General features: G+C 57.4%; 1 protein-coding gene across 10 annotated transcripts in view; it reads right to left on the bottom strand.

Annotated features, from left to right (window-relative positions):
- LOC105470672 (EBF transcription factor 3) overlaps positions 1 to 5196 on the bottom strand; it is a 129522-nt gene extending 124326 nt beyond the window's left edge. For 6 of the 10 annotated variants that reach the window (XM_011722857.3, XM_011722877.3, XM_011722887.3 and 3 more), the window contains exons 1-4: positions 4556 to 5196; positions 4288 to 4444; positions 3857 to 3920; positions 3083 to 3138 (exon numbers count right to left, since the gene is read on the bottom strand). In XM_011722857.3, coding sequence (XP_011721159.1) covers positions 3083 to 3138; positions 3857 to 3920; positions 4288 to 4444; positions 4556 to 4689 — 411 coding nt within the window. In that variant the 5' untranslated portion in view covers positions 4690 to 5196. The remainder of the gene's footprint in view (positions 1 to 3082; positions 3139 to 3856; positions 3921 to 4287; positions 4445 to 4555) is intronic. The other 4 variants (XM_011722912.3, XM_011722865.3, XM_011722870.3 and 1 more) reach the window with 4 other exon arrangements.
- Positions 5197 to 16543: the final 11347 nt, after the last annotated feature.

The raw sequence follows: 16543 nt of genomic DNA, 5'->3' as shown, positions 1-16543 counted from the left end.
CCGGGCGCTGCAGGCCTGGCTGGCAGCAGGTGCACCACGCTCGAGGGGAGGCGACACGGCCCCCCCTCGGCCGCCCTCCCGACCGGGTCACCCTCGGAGCTGGGCTAGGCCGCGGTGGCTTCTCCCTCCCCTGCCTCCCAGCCTCCTCTTCCGGGCGCCCGCCAGGCCTGCGAGGGGCCTTCAGCTGCAGGGAAGGCGCCGACTGTGCTCGGGCCTCGGGGAGGGCTAGGTGAGTGAGGCCGAGGCCCGGGCGCAAAGAGCGAGAGCCCGCTGGCACCGACCCCGGCACCCGGGGCTCCCGGGCCTCTTCGGGTTTCCGCGCCGCCGCCAGGCCGCGTCCTCGGGCCATTGTCTACACCGAGTTCCAATCTGCCTGTTGGGAGAGGCCGATCAGAACGCCCGGAGGCTAAAGAAGCCGGGAAGGATGGTCGCGGCGCAGGAGCAGTTTGCCAAGGGCCGAGGGCCGCGCCCGCCCTGCCACACGCGCTCCCCGGGCTCTGGCAAGTCTGGCGCCCCGCGGCTTCCCGCGTTCCAAACCCAGACGCCAGCGGGGAGCAGGCTGCCCTGGACCGGCAGCCGTCCCGAGCCCCCGGGGCCGCCCTGAGTGATAGGCAGCGACCTGCGCTCTGCACGCTGCTGGCGGCCTGGAAGCCCAGGCGGGAGGTCCAGGAGCAGCAGCCGCACGTGGGCCGGGGCATCGCCAGCGCCCCGCAGGAGTGTCGGGGCCCCCGGGCGCCCGAGCCCGCGCGGCCACGTGCTCCTCGCCGGATGATATTTGGAAAGAAAGTGCTAATGGCCAATCTGGTGTTTATTTTGAAACTGCTAACAATGATTTTTCTCGGGTAAAAAGGCAGTCTCTGCGCGCACGCTCGGGTGGGTTTTGAGCAGAGGCTCCGCCAGATGGTGCGAAGCCCTAGGTGCGCTCACCGCCGCGCTCAGCCCGGCTCCGCCGCTGGGAACCCGAGCTGGGGACCGGGAGCCGCCCGCCAGGGCTGGGCCTCCACCGCCGGCCTCGCGAAAATACAGAAAAGGGGGGAAAAAAAAAAAAGTCTACTGGGGGAGGGGCGGGAGGCCGGGGCTGGGAGCTCCAAGTTCCCGGCATAAAATTCCACCGAAGGGGGAGGGATGTCCTCTCACCGGTTCCCGCCCCCACCCCTGAAAATTATCTGGAAATTCCTTCCTACCTCCCCGGGCACTTCTGACACTTTCCTCTACTTCCAGGCGGACAAAGCCCTTTCTGGTGAAAGCCCCGGGCTGCCCTCCTGGGAAGAGGGAAGGTTCCCCGGGAACCCCGCTCACCCGCCGGCCTCCCGCCTGGACCCGGCTCAGAACCACAGAAGTGATGGGTGTCACCGCAGGCCAACGAGCCGCCTGGGGGCTGCAGGACGCGTGGCCGCGGCGGGCACCAGCGCTTCTGAGAGAATGGCTTGTCCTCCGATGGATCCCCGTATTTATATTTGATTTATTTTTTATTTTGTAGCACAAACAGAAATCCATAAACTGTCGGTTCAGCGCCATTGACTCTTTGATCAGTTACTGGGCTATTTCTTTCCTTTTTTTTCCCCCTCCATGCCCGTCAGTGAGAGGAGATTAAATGCCTTTATTTTCAGCCCTGTTTATACTGCAAAGGTACAAGGCTAAATGAACAATAAAAGTGTACTTAAAACGAAGCGTCCTTCTCTGTGCACCAACAGAGAAACTTAGCACTGCCTACATAAGCCTCTTAATTAGACTATAGCGATTTCCGAAAACATTTAGCCATTATATACAAAGGAAATAAAATCACCCTGTCAACCAGCAGCCCGAGTTCCAGAGGCTTCTCTGAATCGAGTGAAATAATTACAGAAAGGCACACCGCCTCTGTCTTTGTCAGAAAGACCTTAGTTTACCTGTCAGATCTGTTTTACTCTAAGAGAAAACCACACAGTTTTACCGCTGCAGGCATGAAAATCTAACACCCTTGCTACCTAGGTAAGGACAAACTTTTTAAAGGGGAAATAAAAGCTGCAAACTAATTGCATGCAGAGAGTGGGAGGCATATGTGCTGGGCTGCAGGAAGCCCCAACGAGCTCTCCTTTACTTGGCTCACAATTCTTAAAGTTAGCATCAAAACCGAAGAAGCCACTTTCATTTCTAAGTGTGAAGTCCAGCTTGGAAGTATATTTTAAAACAATCTGTGCGGAGTGGATTTAATCTACAAACTGGACCTGCCCCCCTCCCCACCACAACACTCTATTTTAAGAAAACCGGGGCAGCGGGAAATCTTTAAAACAACCAAATCAACAACAACACACCACCCAGCACAAAACCAGCAGCCAGAGACTGCACAATGTCAAAAAGCAATGACGCACTTTTCTCCACTTAATCACATTACTGATAGCCAATAGTTATCATCGGAAAAGTTGACCAAGACAGGTTAAATAATTTAATAAGGAACTGCTTGTAATTATGTTATTTACAAGGTATGACAGAGGGTGGGAGAGGGGGCAGAGCAGTGGACGAGTTGGAGTGACCCCTGGAGCTTGGAGTTTGAATTATGGAGCTGGGGGGCTGCGAGGTGAAGATGGACTAGAGGAGAACAAGGTGACTTTTCACCCCAACACATTTAACTTTTAAATCCAAATACACGTCTCGTGTTACTAGACCATCACACTGGAAAGGAGAAAAAAAAATGAACTAATCAAGTCCAACTCGATGGGCTTAGGAGTTAGCTGCCTTTGTTATAGAAAAAAAAAATCCAAATGAACTGATTCCTAGCAGAGAGAGAAGCATTTAAAAAATAAACAAGAGGGGGGACATCTTGAAATTTTTCTGTCAAATATTAATTACCATAATTAAGACAGAATATGATTCCAATCACAAGACATTTAATAAAGCATATATGTCCTGTTCTAATGACAACATAAACTATTTTACCAATCGCTTCATTCATTCCAATAAATATGGAATTCTCATTAGCATGTCAAGGAAGCTCAATGGAAAACAAATACATGAGATCCATTTATCAGTGCCCTTGCCTCTGAAGCCCAGGACAACCCAGGCCCAGCAGTGAAAACTCGTGCAGAGGCATAAACTTTCTCACCTGTTTGGTCATTGAATCTATGAGGCGAACATACAGATCTTGCTCTGTTCTGACTCCTGCAAAAAACAGAGACAAATTCTCATCAGGATTTGAGTGCTGCACCTCGGGGAGGGCACACGGGGCACAGGAAGTCTGTAACTCAGGACTGCTGCCACGGTGATGCAGCAAAACTTAGGCAATCCCTTTGAAAGGGAGAAAGAGAACCCCACCACTTCTCGCTTAGTTTTTTTCCCTTTCTTAATTAAGAACCTTAAGACTCTTAGGGTTTGCATTTCAAGGTGCAAGGAATTTGCCTGGTGGAGAGCAGGCCTGGTGGCTGTGCGAGGTGGGCCCATGTGGTCGTTTATTTTTAGAAAAGAAAAAGCACCAAATGGAAACTGAGTGAGAGGCTGAACTCTTGCTAATGTCTCTCGAGGATTTAAAAAAAAAAAAAAAAACTCGTTCACAGGAAGTAAGTTATGCTCCGTTTATGGAGCTACCCCCATCCCAATAATTAACATTAATTTGCAAAATTGAAAAAAGTCACTTAAAAGTGATGTTCTGCTGGAGCCCGTATCGATCTTTTTTTTACTTTCTACTTCAAGCCCCACCGGTTAATCATGTGAAGTGCCATCGACTTATTGATCGTTTATGTTTTGTTTTCCTTCTATGCCATGAGAAGATTTCGTGTTTACATCCATGTCATTTTAATCTCAAAATCTTTATGTCCTTTCACCAGCGCGGAAAAGGAGAGCCAGCCGTTGCAGGGGCGGCGAGCAGGCAGCAGGCACTTACCGTTGCTGTACAATAACTGGAGTTTATAGTGGATGCCGTTGTTGGTTTTCTCGTTGTTTGGCTCCTGAAAGTAACGATAAATAATTGCATTTAGTGCGATCGGTGTCAGGCGCGGCCACCGCGCTCGGTCCCCCTCCGCGACCGAGGCTCTCGGCCTCACACATGGCAGGATTCCTAGCTCGGAGCAGCGCGGTGATGTCACTTTCCTGCTGGAAGCCCAGCGTTCTCCTCGCCCCGAGTAAGTCCGAGGGCGCAGAGAAGTTGCCCAGCCCTCAGCGGTCCCGGGCGACCGCACGTGGCGGCGGCGGCGGCGGGGTGGCCTGGCGGAGCCGTGCCCGCCGCCGAGGGGGGCACTTGAACCCCCGCGCGCCGGCACCGCCTGACTCCCACTTCTAGAAAGAGAGAGGGTGTGATCGTATGTTTGCACTTACTTTCTCTTTCTCCACAAAGTCCACAAAAGCGGTCCTTTCAATCTCCACCGGCTGCCCCTGCCTGTCGTAGAGCGCCAGCACGAAGTGGAAGAAATTGGATTTCCGGAGGTTGGAAGGCGGCTGCTTCTCGAAGTGCGCCCGCGCCAGCCCCACGCCGCTGCGGGAGGAAAGAGACAGCGGCCCGGTGAGGAGCGCGGCGCCGGCCGGCGGAGGGGGCCGGGCCGGGCCGGGGCCGGGACCGGGGCGCGCGGGGGCGGCCGGTACGTACCTCTGGGCGGCCGTGTTGGCGTCCACCACGCCCGCCGTGTGCATCCACGAGCGCACCGGGTTCATGCCGCTGCCCAGCGGCTCCTCCTTCATGGTCGTCCCCCCGCGCGGAATATTCTCCTGAATCCCAAACATGAAAACTGTTGGCGGCGGCCGCAGCTCCCGGCCGAAAGCGTTTCCTCGAGCAGCGGCGCTCGGGGCTCGGCGGCAGGCGGCTGCCCTGGCCGCCCTCGCCCTGCTCGGCGCCTGCGGTCCGGCCCCGCCGCCGGCTTCAGCCCGTCCCGGGCAGGCGCGACATACACCAGCGGCCGGGCTCTCCGGACGGCCAGGGGCACGGAGGCGGCTCCACCGGCGGCGGCGGCGCTTCGAAGAAGCAGGACGCGGTGGCCGCGGCGGCGCTTGTTGTTGTTGTTGTTTGCAGGCGCGCTCAACGTGGTGTCATCCTAGCCAGGCGGCGTCCGCGGCTGCAGGACACTGCGGGATCGCCCGCTTCTGGCGCGGCCCGCCTGCTCCAAAGACAAATAAACGGGGCAGTGAGTGCTGCGGCGCAGTCCCGGGCGCAGGCGGGGCGCGGCGGGGCCTGGAGCGGCGCGCGCAGCGGACGGAGGCGCACAAAACTCAGCCCTCTCTCCCCGAGGAATGGACCCTTTCCCGGGAGCCAAAACTCGAAGCCCCCGGGAGCGGCGCTGTCAGAGGGTGACGTCGGGGGGCGGTGCCTGCGCCATATATGGGAGCGGCCGCCCCTCGCCGCGCCCCTCGCCGCCGCCGCCGCCGCGCTCGCCGACTGACTGCCTGACGGCGCCGCGAGCCGGCCCGAGCCCCGCGAGCCCCGCGAGCCTCGCCGCCGCCGAGCGCCACCGAGCGCCGCCGCCGCCCCCCGCCACGCACCGCGGCTCCTCGCGCCCAGCCGCGGCCAAGGAAGTTACTACTCGCCCAAATAAATCTTGAAAAGAAACAAACGCAGCCGCTGCACAACTGCAGCTTGGCCCCTTAATACCTGCCTGCAAAACCTGCCACACAGTCAAACACGATGGGCGGGGCGGGGGGCTGTAAAATGCCGAAGCGCCCCAAGTTGCCCAGATGCATGCAATAAATGCAAGGGGCTGCAGCTCTGCCTGGGGCCGCCCGAAGGAGAAGTGGGAAGAGGCAGATCAACCGCAGGGAGGGCGCCGGAGGGAGGAGCGGGCAACGGACTGGGAGGAGGGGTGCCCAGGGCTCCCCGGCCAAGGCTGGGCGCGCAGCTCAGCCTGATTTCTAAGCAGACCTAAGGCTGCTGCAGGGCCGGCCAGTCCCCTTCTGAGCCCCGCCGGACACCCCAAGCTTCCTACCCCGGCGGAGGCCTCCGAGTGCCGGGCAGGGAATCCACGTCGGAGGCAGGTTCTGCTAAAAGCTCCCTCTCCCCCGGTGGCCGCGGCAGACCCCGGTCCCTGGCCTGTTCTTAACGCACAGCGAGTGACAAAGAAGGCTCTGGTCTCTCCGGGCCGACGGGAAGCGCGCCCGGCCTCTCCGGCGACCCGGAGCCGGGTGTCTGGCTGCGCGACCTGCGCGGTGGCCAGACCGCCCTGGAGCCAACTGCTCCAAAAACCGAGCGGGCGCCGCGGGCTCTGTGGCCCGGCCCTCAGAGCCGCGGGACCCGGGTGAGCGCGCGGCGCGCGGCTTCCCGACCTGGTTTCTAGGAATCAGGAGGGCAGCCGGGCGCGGGCAGCCTGTGGGCCCCGCGGCCCAGCTCCTGCAGCCGGGACTCCGCGCCCAGGCGCGCGGCCCGCCCAAAGGACGTCTGCGCGACACAGAGCAGAGACCCAGGGGACGACCAGGAACTGTCCCAGGCACTTCCCTGCCAAGAGAAATCAGGCCCTTTTGATTAAAAAAAAAAAAAAAAAAGATTGCAGGGCGCAAGTGTGTCGCAGGGCAGCCTCCTCCCGCCGGGTCTGGGGCAGCGCTCCCTTTTCCCGTGAATTGGCAGCGTGTGTACGTTAATATTTTAATTAATCGGGAAAATCGAAGTCCGATTCGCGTTATCTGGGGACCCCCACGCCTCTTGGAAGGAGTGAGAAAAAAGATGTGTTGGAAAGAGATCTATTTTGCTGGTGTTGGGGGTTAATGACTATTGCCAAAGATAAGTGAATTATCAAAGCTGTTGCGCCAGTCCCATCTCAAAATCCATTACGGTGCCGGCCGTCTAATTAAATACGTAAGTATAATAAAATCATATTTTATGACTATTTGAGGGTAATGAGATTAGTCTTTAGAAGCGATCGCCACATATTAAAGATGCCACTGTCTATAGAATGTTAATAACCTTAAATCAAAGTGTATGGAAACTATTCATGATAAATTAAAAGAAAATTTCTGTATTCCTAATAAGCCCAGCGCTTTCCACTCTCGGCAGACCCTTGTGTAGTAGGGAACACTTTCTTCGTGGAGAAACAACGCAAAATAAAGTTGGCCATCGGGGGAGGGTGGGTTTGAGAAACGCTTTGTCTCTGCGTGTTTAGCTGCTTGGGGGCTCACGCAGGGCCAGCGGCCAGGCAAGCGTTATTGTCAGAATATGCAAAGTGCCTTTTCGGGAAAGATGAAGTTGGAAATAGGAAACAATGCTTCCTTTATAGCACACTTCCTAAAATGTCCAGCCTGTGCCCCTTCCTTGCGCTAACGAAAGTATCATGCTTAAAATCATTTACAGTATCTTTAATTCAGATTACACGCGCCAAGGCGATTTAAATCTGATTACCAAATTAGAAGGTTTAAAAACAAATCCTTCTAAATCTGATACTGTTGACTAAAGAGGAAAAAAAAGTTCTATAAGCCCATCACATAAGGTAACGATCCTGCCCCAGAAAGAAAAGGGGTTTTAAACCTTTTTGACAACAAATGCAGCTGCCCCACTATTTTGGACGATATTAAGCGAAAATGAATGCAAATCTGTGTTCAGCAGCCATCTGGCCCGAAATGGGGGAATCAGCTGCTCTCACAACAGGCTCGGAGGCTGAATCCATTTCAGCTCATTTTCTAGATCATCTGGTCCCGCACCCAAAGCATGGAAAATACGGTCTTTATCATTCACCAACTTTATCTTTTTTGTCACTCCGCTGCTGGCTCCGAGCTGTGGGCACAGGGACTCGCCGACCGGGCAGGGTCTCCACCCCGGCCTGCTGCGGAGCGGCCCGGGAGGGTACCCCCTGGGCCCCCACCCCATCCCACCCTCAGATTTTCGACTTGATGGGGCAGGAGCAGCAGCAGAGGGGAGCAAGGGACACCGCAGCCAGGCCAGGGACGGGGAAGAGGGCTGCAGGTCAAACCCCGAGTGTCCTGAGTAACGCTGGGAGCGCGTTCCGGCGCCCGGCCGCTTCCGGAGGGAGCCTTGCCCCCACCCCTCGCCCTTTCTGGGGAACGCGGGGCGCTGGGTACCCAGGAGAAGGGAGAGGAGGAGAAACAGGCTGCTACTTTGGAAGTTTTGCAGGCCCACGGCGGCCGGAGGTCTAACCTCGGTGCACAGAGCACTCCCAGGGGCCAGACCCGCGTCCAGGGGCCGGACTGGGCGGAGCCTGACCTTTGCCGGGGACCCCGCGGGCCGCGACGGCTGCGGCGACCGCTCAGGGCCCCGCGCCCAACGCGATTTGCACGGGTGGCCCTCGAGCTGCCGCCGCCGCCTCCTCCTCGGAGGGTGGGAAGTATTCCTTTTGTGCGGATTTACGGGGAGAGGCTTCAATGAGCCCCCTCACATTTGCATTTAAATAGCGGCATCAAGCGCTTCGCGTGCCACACACCAGTGGGCTCCCAGATGTCAAGCCGGAGTCAGTCAGATGGCCAGTGCCCAGCTGTCCTCCCCATGTCGTGCCGGAGCAGGCAGTGACCTTAAAGAGACAGCGCCCGCCGCCCCTGGCGCCCGGCTCTGGGAGCGGCGTGCCCCGCGCAGGGCGCAAGGCCCTGGCGGCGCTTGGGCCAATGATCCTTGGCACTATCAAAAAACCTGGCTGAAGTCTAGCCGGGGCTATAACCTCCCAGGAGCCGCACCCAGGCTCACCCTGGCCTCCTTGCCCAGCCACTCAGTGCCCGAGCCACCGCGCGTGCCAACGTCCTCCGCCAGTACCCACTACCCACCCGTGAAGGGAGCTATTCGGCGCGCGTGGGGAGGAAACTTCCCCCTCACCCCTCCTCAGCCTCAGATCCTCCACTGGTGCCTGGTGCAAGGCCCAGAGACGGGGACCTGGGCTGGTACCGGACTCCAAGCCACCCCCACCCAGAAACTTCTGCCAAGTTGGAGTCCCAGGGCGCGAGGCCTGCCGCGGTGTCGGCACGGGCCTAGCACCCAGGACACCGGGTGAATGCCCCCTTCTTGATCGAGGCTTAGCCCAGGGCACCCGCCTACCTCCCTAACATCCTTGCAAAGAGTAATAAACTGCATTTCCGGCGTTGAGAAGCCTGGGCCGAGAGTTCCTGGAAGCCAAGTCCCCTGGAGTTTCAGGGGGTGCGCGGGCTCGACCGGACGGACGCAGCACCCTCAGAGGGCCCATGGCCACAGGCCCAAGCTGCCTGGCCATGTCACTTAGAGCCTTCTGTAAAGGGTGAAAGCCAATGCACGAAAGGCCGGCAGTTCGTGTGCCAGCCGCCAGTGCTGAGCTGCAGGCGCGGCCCGCCCCCACGTCCTCCGCGCCTGGGGGTCACGCTCAGACCGTGCCGGCCTCCGGGCCTCTAGCCCTGCTCAAGCCTGGAGTCAGAATTGCGGGCCAAGCACAGGCAGGGGCCGGGGAAAGAACAGGAAAAGAAACAGCCAGACTGACCCTGGGCCCCAGTGGGAAGGAGGCCAGAGGGGCCGGGAGAGACGCACCTAGAAAATCCCGGGAACTGCGGGATAGGGAGGAAACAACATGCACTGGCAAAGCCTGCCCACCACGGGTGGTGACGCGGCCTCTGAGTGCTCTCCAAGTTCCATCTTGCGCCACGGGGTCACGCTTGCCCGTGGGCCGGGGTAAACCGAGAAGTAAGGGCCATCCCAACCTAAGTCGCGCACAAAGGGAGCCCGGTCAGGTTTGGGTGGGTTACTCAGGCCCAGAGAGGGCGCCTTCGCCCTCTCGGCGCGGAGATGCCAGCCGCGGGGCCTCAGGAGGCATCTGGCGGCAGAGCCCAAGACAGGCCGCGCGCGCCGCCTGTCCTCGGAGGCAAGTTACTGGGCAACTCGCCCTGGCACATGGGGCGAACCAACGGGCGCCTCTGCCCTGCGCTGGAAGGAAAGATGCCCTGTTGGGTTCACGGGTAAAAAGCAAAAACTGAAGGGCCCCAGACCCTGTTCTCTGCACTGCCTCCTCCCCCTAATATTTATTCTGCACGGCTAAGATTCCTGAAGCCCGACCCCCAGTACCGGAGAAGGCTCAGCTTCCAAGTGAGAACGTGCAGGCGCCTCCAGCCAAGTTTGACAAACAGCGCCTCCTGGGGTGGGGAGAGTGGAGTGCCGCTGCGCAGCCGGGAGCCGGGAGCCGAGCAACCTGGGCTCCTACCCACCCCGGGGCAGGTGTCCGCCAGGGGTCCTGCCGGCCCCAGCAGCTGGGCCCTGGCTCCTGCGCGACCAGAGCACCTAGTCCGAGCTGACGCCCTGACCCCGGAGACGCGCGGAAACCGCCACACGCCGCCTAGTCCTAATTGCCGCCCACCTGCGTGAGCAAGGGTCGGACCAAGCCCGGCACCGGGCAGAAGGCCTAGGTACCAAGCGCCACGCGAACGCCCTTGCTGGAGAGAAACCTCTGCTCTAAGTGCCCGCCCCGCAGGGGGCGACGGACATGACCTGGAACTCGCTCAAACCTCTCGCTGGAAAACTATGGGCGCTGCAAGCGGGGCGAAAACGCCGGGGTGTGCCTCGGCTCCTGCAGCGTGCGAAATTAGAAGGGAAACAGTTAATTATTGTTTCCTTGTCCTAACTTTTCTCGGATTCCTTCGGTCACTTTGGTTGACCCCACGAGTCAGCTCTGGGGGCTCTTCTACCTGAGCGAAAACCCCAAATCAAACACTGGCCAGCTTGGGCTTCTCCCAACGCACCCGGCAACCCTAAAGGTTGCTTCTCTGTAAAGATGCTCCGGAGGACCAACCGAGCTGGAAAAGACAGCTGGTGCGTGGCGAGGTCCCTCGGACCCGAAAAGGCCCATCGGTTTAGCAACGAGCTGGGATTTCTCGAGCTGCGTTCAGCGGCGCCCGGAAAAGCAGTCCGGCTGGATGCGCCCGAGCCGGCTCCGGAGACGCGGATTCCGCGCCGGCCCGCCCCCGCCAGTTTACAAAGCAAACTTTCCCCAGAGAAGTTCCGAGATCGAATGGCGCGCAAAGTACGCCAATCAACACCTAAACAGACCCAAACTGTACAAACACGGATCGATCAGATAATTTCAAATATTATAATTGGCTTTAATTAAACACACTGCGTTCTAATTAACTCTGAAATTTTAGCATGCTTTGGGACACTGGTGTCTGATTTGATATTGTCAGTCCAGATGTCCTAATAAAATTCAATCCTCCACTCAAGACTTCAATATTCACCAAGAACAAAATGCAAATTAAATGTAAAACCTAAAGTATCGCCAAAGGTATAATCAAGAAAGGTGTCTCAAAACTTCTCACTTTTTATTACGCAGTAGTTAAAAAATGCATATTACATCCTAACAAGACCTCTCCAGCATACCATAAATCTTAACTCTTTCATGGACGGGTGTGGAGTGCCATGCCACTGGCTTGAAGGGAAAGGAGGGGGCGGCCAGACCTCATGACAGAATTAAATACCCTCTTCTGGAAGCTAACTGTGCACAAAAGTTTGCCAATAAAATTCTAGTTTGCAACCGCGGTTTGCCAACACGAGTAAAGAAGTTGGGGTGGTGGAGAGCCACAGTGGGCACGGTCGGAAAGGGTGGCCACGGTCACCGATGTACTAATGTCCTCCTCCTCGGCTACCCGATCTCACTCCTTCACAGCACCTTAACAGAGTGTATACACCCGTTTTGGTGCGCAAAAGTGGGGCGGTGGGTGCCGGCGGCCGGGCCGGGTAGTACACCCGGGTAATTAACTCAGCTCCGGGGACTGTGACGTTGAGACCGGGAGGGAAGGAAGAGCATACCGCTCTTGGACAGAAATGTGTCAAGCTCTCCTCCCTTGCAGCCTGCACAAACCCTTTCGCGCACATTCGCGCGGCTTCTAAGGGATCCAAGTCAGCGGACTAGGTCCCGCAGCGCGCGGCGGCGGGACGCACCCCTCCTCTCCCCCCAGGAACGCTGGCGAACTCCGGGGCTGGAAGGGGGAGGGTGCACCTCTGGCTACAAATTCGGCCACGAAGAGATTCTTTACCAACTCTAAGGGTTTGCTAAATGTACACACCAGAATGAGTCCCGTTAAAAGGAAGCTATTCCCACATTAAACATGCGTATGTTTTCCATACTAATGGAGTCACTTAAAGCTGTTGCTAATTTAACTTTTTAAAAAGGCCACACTGTGGAAATTTGCATTTTCTTTAGGACATTGAAATGAAGAGAAAACTGCTGGGTGGCAAGGCTGCCCAGGGCATAGCTAGGGGCCATGTAGAAATAAAAACAGATAAAAAAAAGAAGAAAGAAAGAAACTGGCTTCTCTTCTAGACTATTAATAAGCAATTTGTCCCGCTGAAATTTACATTGCAAAGCGGAGGGCGCCGGCAGCAGCGGCGGCGGGGCTGGCGCGGGCTCCGGGGGTGCACCGGCGCGGGGGCAGGGGCGTCGGCGTCGGCGTCCTCTGGCCATCCTGGCCGCCCTCGGGGCGATCCACCAGCGGCTTTGAACTCGGTGTCCTTGCCGCCGCGCCGCCGACCCTCGCCCGCACACGCGCGCATCTGCACGCCAGGGCCCCGCCTGGGCCGCGCACCCGGAGGCCGGGACTGGGGCTGCGCTAGCGCCACCCCGGCTGGGCTGCCGCCCGTTGCGGGTCTTGGGGGGGCGGGAATCCCTCCACTCCCAGTGACGCCTTGGACTCACGGACCCCCATCCGACCCAAACGACTGCCCAGGCCTTAATTTTTAAAATGGCAACAATAAGCTTAATTTTTTTTTTCCTCCCTAGCCGTGCCGCCCCGGTCCAAGTCGACCGCAAGCGTAGAGCCCCGAGCCCCGCGCCCCCGCCGGCTCCCCCGCCCGCGCGCTGCCCGACGGAGCCGCGGATCCCGGGCCTAGCGTGGGGCCAGGGCGCCATCTACGGGCGCCGCGCGGCTCCGGGCGGCCGCCGCCTCCTCCCTCTCCGCGTTCAGAGCCCGCTCCTCCTCCCGCCGTCGCCGCCGCCGCCGCCGCGCTCGCCCCGCGCCGCCTGCCACTTATCACAATTACCCGACGCTCCCGTGCCATTTTGCTTATGAAACATTGATTGCTAGTTACGCGGACTTTTAAGCACTATATTAAAACTTTCGAAATGAAGGCGCTCTCCTGCCTGCGATTTTTAGGCACAAGATTAAAAGATATGAAATGTAAAGATAATGCAATTTGATTTGTTAGTCTAACTCTGCGATTTGAGACTTGATGTCCCCAAAGACCAGGCGAGCTTTTCCCCTTTATTTATTTTTATTAAAACATCAATCTACGCTGGAGCTGGGTGAACTCGGTTTCACCTGGAGAACATAAAATTCTCCATACCAGAGAAATAAGCACCTTTCATAAATCAATGGTATTCCTGACACATCGATCAATTTTTGGTTGTTAATCCGAAAGGAGGAGTTTTAATTGCTTCCTGCGTTGTCGTCCAGGCACGTAGGCGCTTCGACCTTCCCCATCCCTCCCTCCAAGGGTCTGGCGTTTGTACTGGGGGAGGACGAGGAGTGAAAAACCCGGGGTCCTTCAGCTAAATCCTCGGAACCCCAGATCTTCGCCCGCACCGGTACGCGCCTCCCCCGCGCCAAGAATCCCTGGCACACGATCGCCTCCCCGCAGGCCCGCCGGGAAGGCCGCGAGCAGAGGCCACCGGAGGCCGCCCAGGCAGTGCTCGCCAGGAACCAAGACGCTGCCAGGGCGCGGCGCAAAAGTTCACTGCGAGGCCAGGCCTGGGCGCAGCTCATGGTCATGGGCTCCCGCATTCCCCTTCCCACCCCGCGCCTCCGCCGCCACCCCGCCCGCGCGCCCGCAGGCGAGAGGAGCGCACCCGGCTCCCGGGCCCCAGCACCCTGGTCCCCAGCGTTCAGCGTCCCGCCCGCGACGCGCGAAGTTCAACTTTGCTGGCGCCGCGGCCGCCTGGGGGCCGCGGACTGGGGCGGGGAGCCCCCGACGGGATCGAGAGCGCGCTTACCTGTGCCGCTCACTCGACGGGCATCGCGGACGCCCTTGGCCGCGAGGTGTCGGCGGCGCCGGCAGTGGGCCGGGAGGTGTGCGGCCCGGAGCCTTCCCACGTTCCCACCTCCCGCCCTCCCGGGAGAGCCCACGGGCCCGGCCGCGAGCGCGCCAGTGCGCACGCGCCACACTGCCTTCCACTGCGGGCGGCGGCGGCGCGGCAGGCTAGGGCCGAGCGGGGGCGCGTGGAGGTGCCCGTAGGCGGCCCCACCGCCCGCCTGCCACTGCGCCCCGGCGCCGCAGCTGCGCCCGGCGCTGGCCACCTGGAGGAGAGACCTCCTGGGCCACGCGTGGGGTTCCTCCGCTGGGAGGTCCCTTTGCAAGGACCTGAGCCCCTCTCTTTCCTCGGAGGCCCGAGGGCATTCGTGAGCCGCCTTGGCCAAAAGAGTGCGCCAGGCCTGGAGTGATGCACCGCTGCTGTGGACACCTCTTCGCAGGGCATCTGGAAACGGGTCCCAGGGCCTGGGCGGCTTGAAGCTGTCTGTGTGGATGAGCGCACACCCCCGTGGGCAGGAGATGGCTCGGGTTCCCCCTGCCCGTTTTGGTAAAGTGGATGAGAGGACATCTTCCTGGATACGGATAACTTAATGAAAAGTACTATACTAGGCCCCGTGACGACGAAAATGAAATGGGAAGAGGCAAGAGATCGCCCACAAAGACAGAGAAGGGCTGGGGTTCTCCAATAAAGCCACGCTATGGGGAAAAACAACAACAACAACAAAACGCCTGGACGGCTCCTAGATGAGCTTTGCGTTTAGAGCAATCTCAGTGAACGAGGGCTTCGGCTGCACTTCAGAGGCCAGGCAAACCTAACCACTCCACTCCCACTTTTGATGTCACCCAGCAAATGACCAGCGGTGTAACCTTTCTCATAGGTATCTGGAGCTGCTGCTCTGGAACAGAAAAGGGGTCAGGCAGGGGTGTGAACTGCATCCCCAACTTGATGGCCGCCCGGGGTTGGGAGGGGCTGATTAGCCCAGGCCCTTACCCAGGGCTGCTGCACTTTTTCTAATTTGCCTCTTCCGGGAGAACCTGGGACTCGCGGAAGATCCTACTAATTTTATCCATCTGCTTCTTCCAAACCTAAGTGTGATGTAGATACCTGAATAAAGACAACTTTCTTATTGCCGAGCTTTGTCTGAAACAGAAAGCACTCTTGTGGGAATGTGAGCCTCACCCTCCTGTATCCATCGCTTTTTCTCGCCTGTTTCTTACTTCTAGGCTTGTTTTGTACTCTTTACTTCAAGCTTTTATAGTGAAAGTTGAATGTGCTGAATCATGAAATGTTACTGGAAGGGAAAGTTATTTTTGGCCATTTATTTAGCAAAAGGCACTCTAGAGAATGCAACCCAGAAATGTACTTTATTATGATCGCTTAATGTAAGAAAAGAACTAAATAACGAATATTTCCCCTTTGTCATCTTCACTTGGGAATCGTTTTTAATGTGAGCCAGCATGAAACCATTTAAGCAATATGCAATATTTTCAGATATAAAATCACCCATGTTTTTAATAGCAACTAACATGTATTGAATGTTATGTGTCAGGCCCAAGCTCAGAAAAGTTAAGGGGCATGTTCTTGTCACACTGCTAGGAAGCTGGGACTCCAACCCCATTGTCGGACTTCAGAGCTCTGGTCATGTGGTCCTGCCATGTGTGGCTTCAGAGGCAAAGGGAAGGGTTCGGAGAGGGCCACCATTCAGTGCCACACACAAAGACTTGCAGGTGGCCTTTACTCAATTTGTTTCAATCTGTTTGACCAGTGGAGGTAAAATGCCGTGGATAAGGCAAGAAAACGGTTCAATCCCTCTAATAACGACTTGGTGACTCCCTTCCTTCTCCGGCCTAATCCCCCAACACATACCACCCTGCTGCTCTGTCCCTCCTGCTCCTCTCCTTGCCCCCCTCCCTACAAGGCTGCAGTCTCAGGGTTGCTCTCCTCTAAATGGGCCCCTGAGCACACCGCCTTGCCCACCCAATTCTCTTCCGGAGCTGCTCCTAGAGAATGGGACCCAAGCCTTACCCTAGGTGGCTCCTCGACATATTTTTGCGGGAATGAGGAATGAATGGAGAACCACTGGCCATGTAGACAATGACTCCTGATCTCAGGGGCCTGGAGAGGAATGGCATTGGTCACGTGGGTGCATCGCAGGGAACCTCGGCCTGTTGATAGGAGACCCACAGCCTCGTCTTCACAGACAAGAAACAGCACAGAGGTAGCTGTGAATGTTATGAGAAATCATGGGCTTTCTCCGCCCCTCACTTACTCCTTCCATGCAGTGGAGACATCCCCACCTTCTTTTCCCATTGGATATTCACTTAGGCTGAGTCAGGCCCTTGGAGCCCAAGTCCTGAGTAAGGCCCTGCCCTCATGGAGCTTACTGTTTAGCATAAGAACAAATCCTCCTTACAGGTGAGACAGGTGAAAGGAAGAGGAAGCAGCTTTGGTGACATTTGCATTGGGAGAGGCTTAGACAGATCTGACAGGTTAAGCTGAATTCTCTCAGGCACATAAAAATCAATGTCCATTTCATCTGTCACTGTCCACCTGTGTATGCTTTGTCACTGGCCACTGTACCTAGAAATGTACATTCACAAACATCAATAATCAAATCTGTTTCAATATTTACTTTTATCTCTTTTTTTTCCTAGCAAGCAAGGTGTCTTGTAGCCACT

The sequence above is a fragment of the Macaca nemestrina genome, chromosome 9 (genome assembly GCF_043159975.1).
Source record: "Macaca nemestrina isolate mMacNem1 chromosome 9, mMacNem.hap1, whole genome shotgun sequence".
Taxonomy (NCBI): Eukaryota; Metazoa; Chordata; class Mammalia; order Primates; family Cercopithecidae; genus Macaca; species Macaca nemestrina.
Note: the sequence above shows the minus strand (reverse complement) of the source record. Positions and strands in the feature narration are given on the sequence as shown.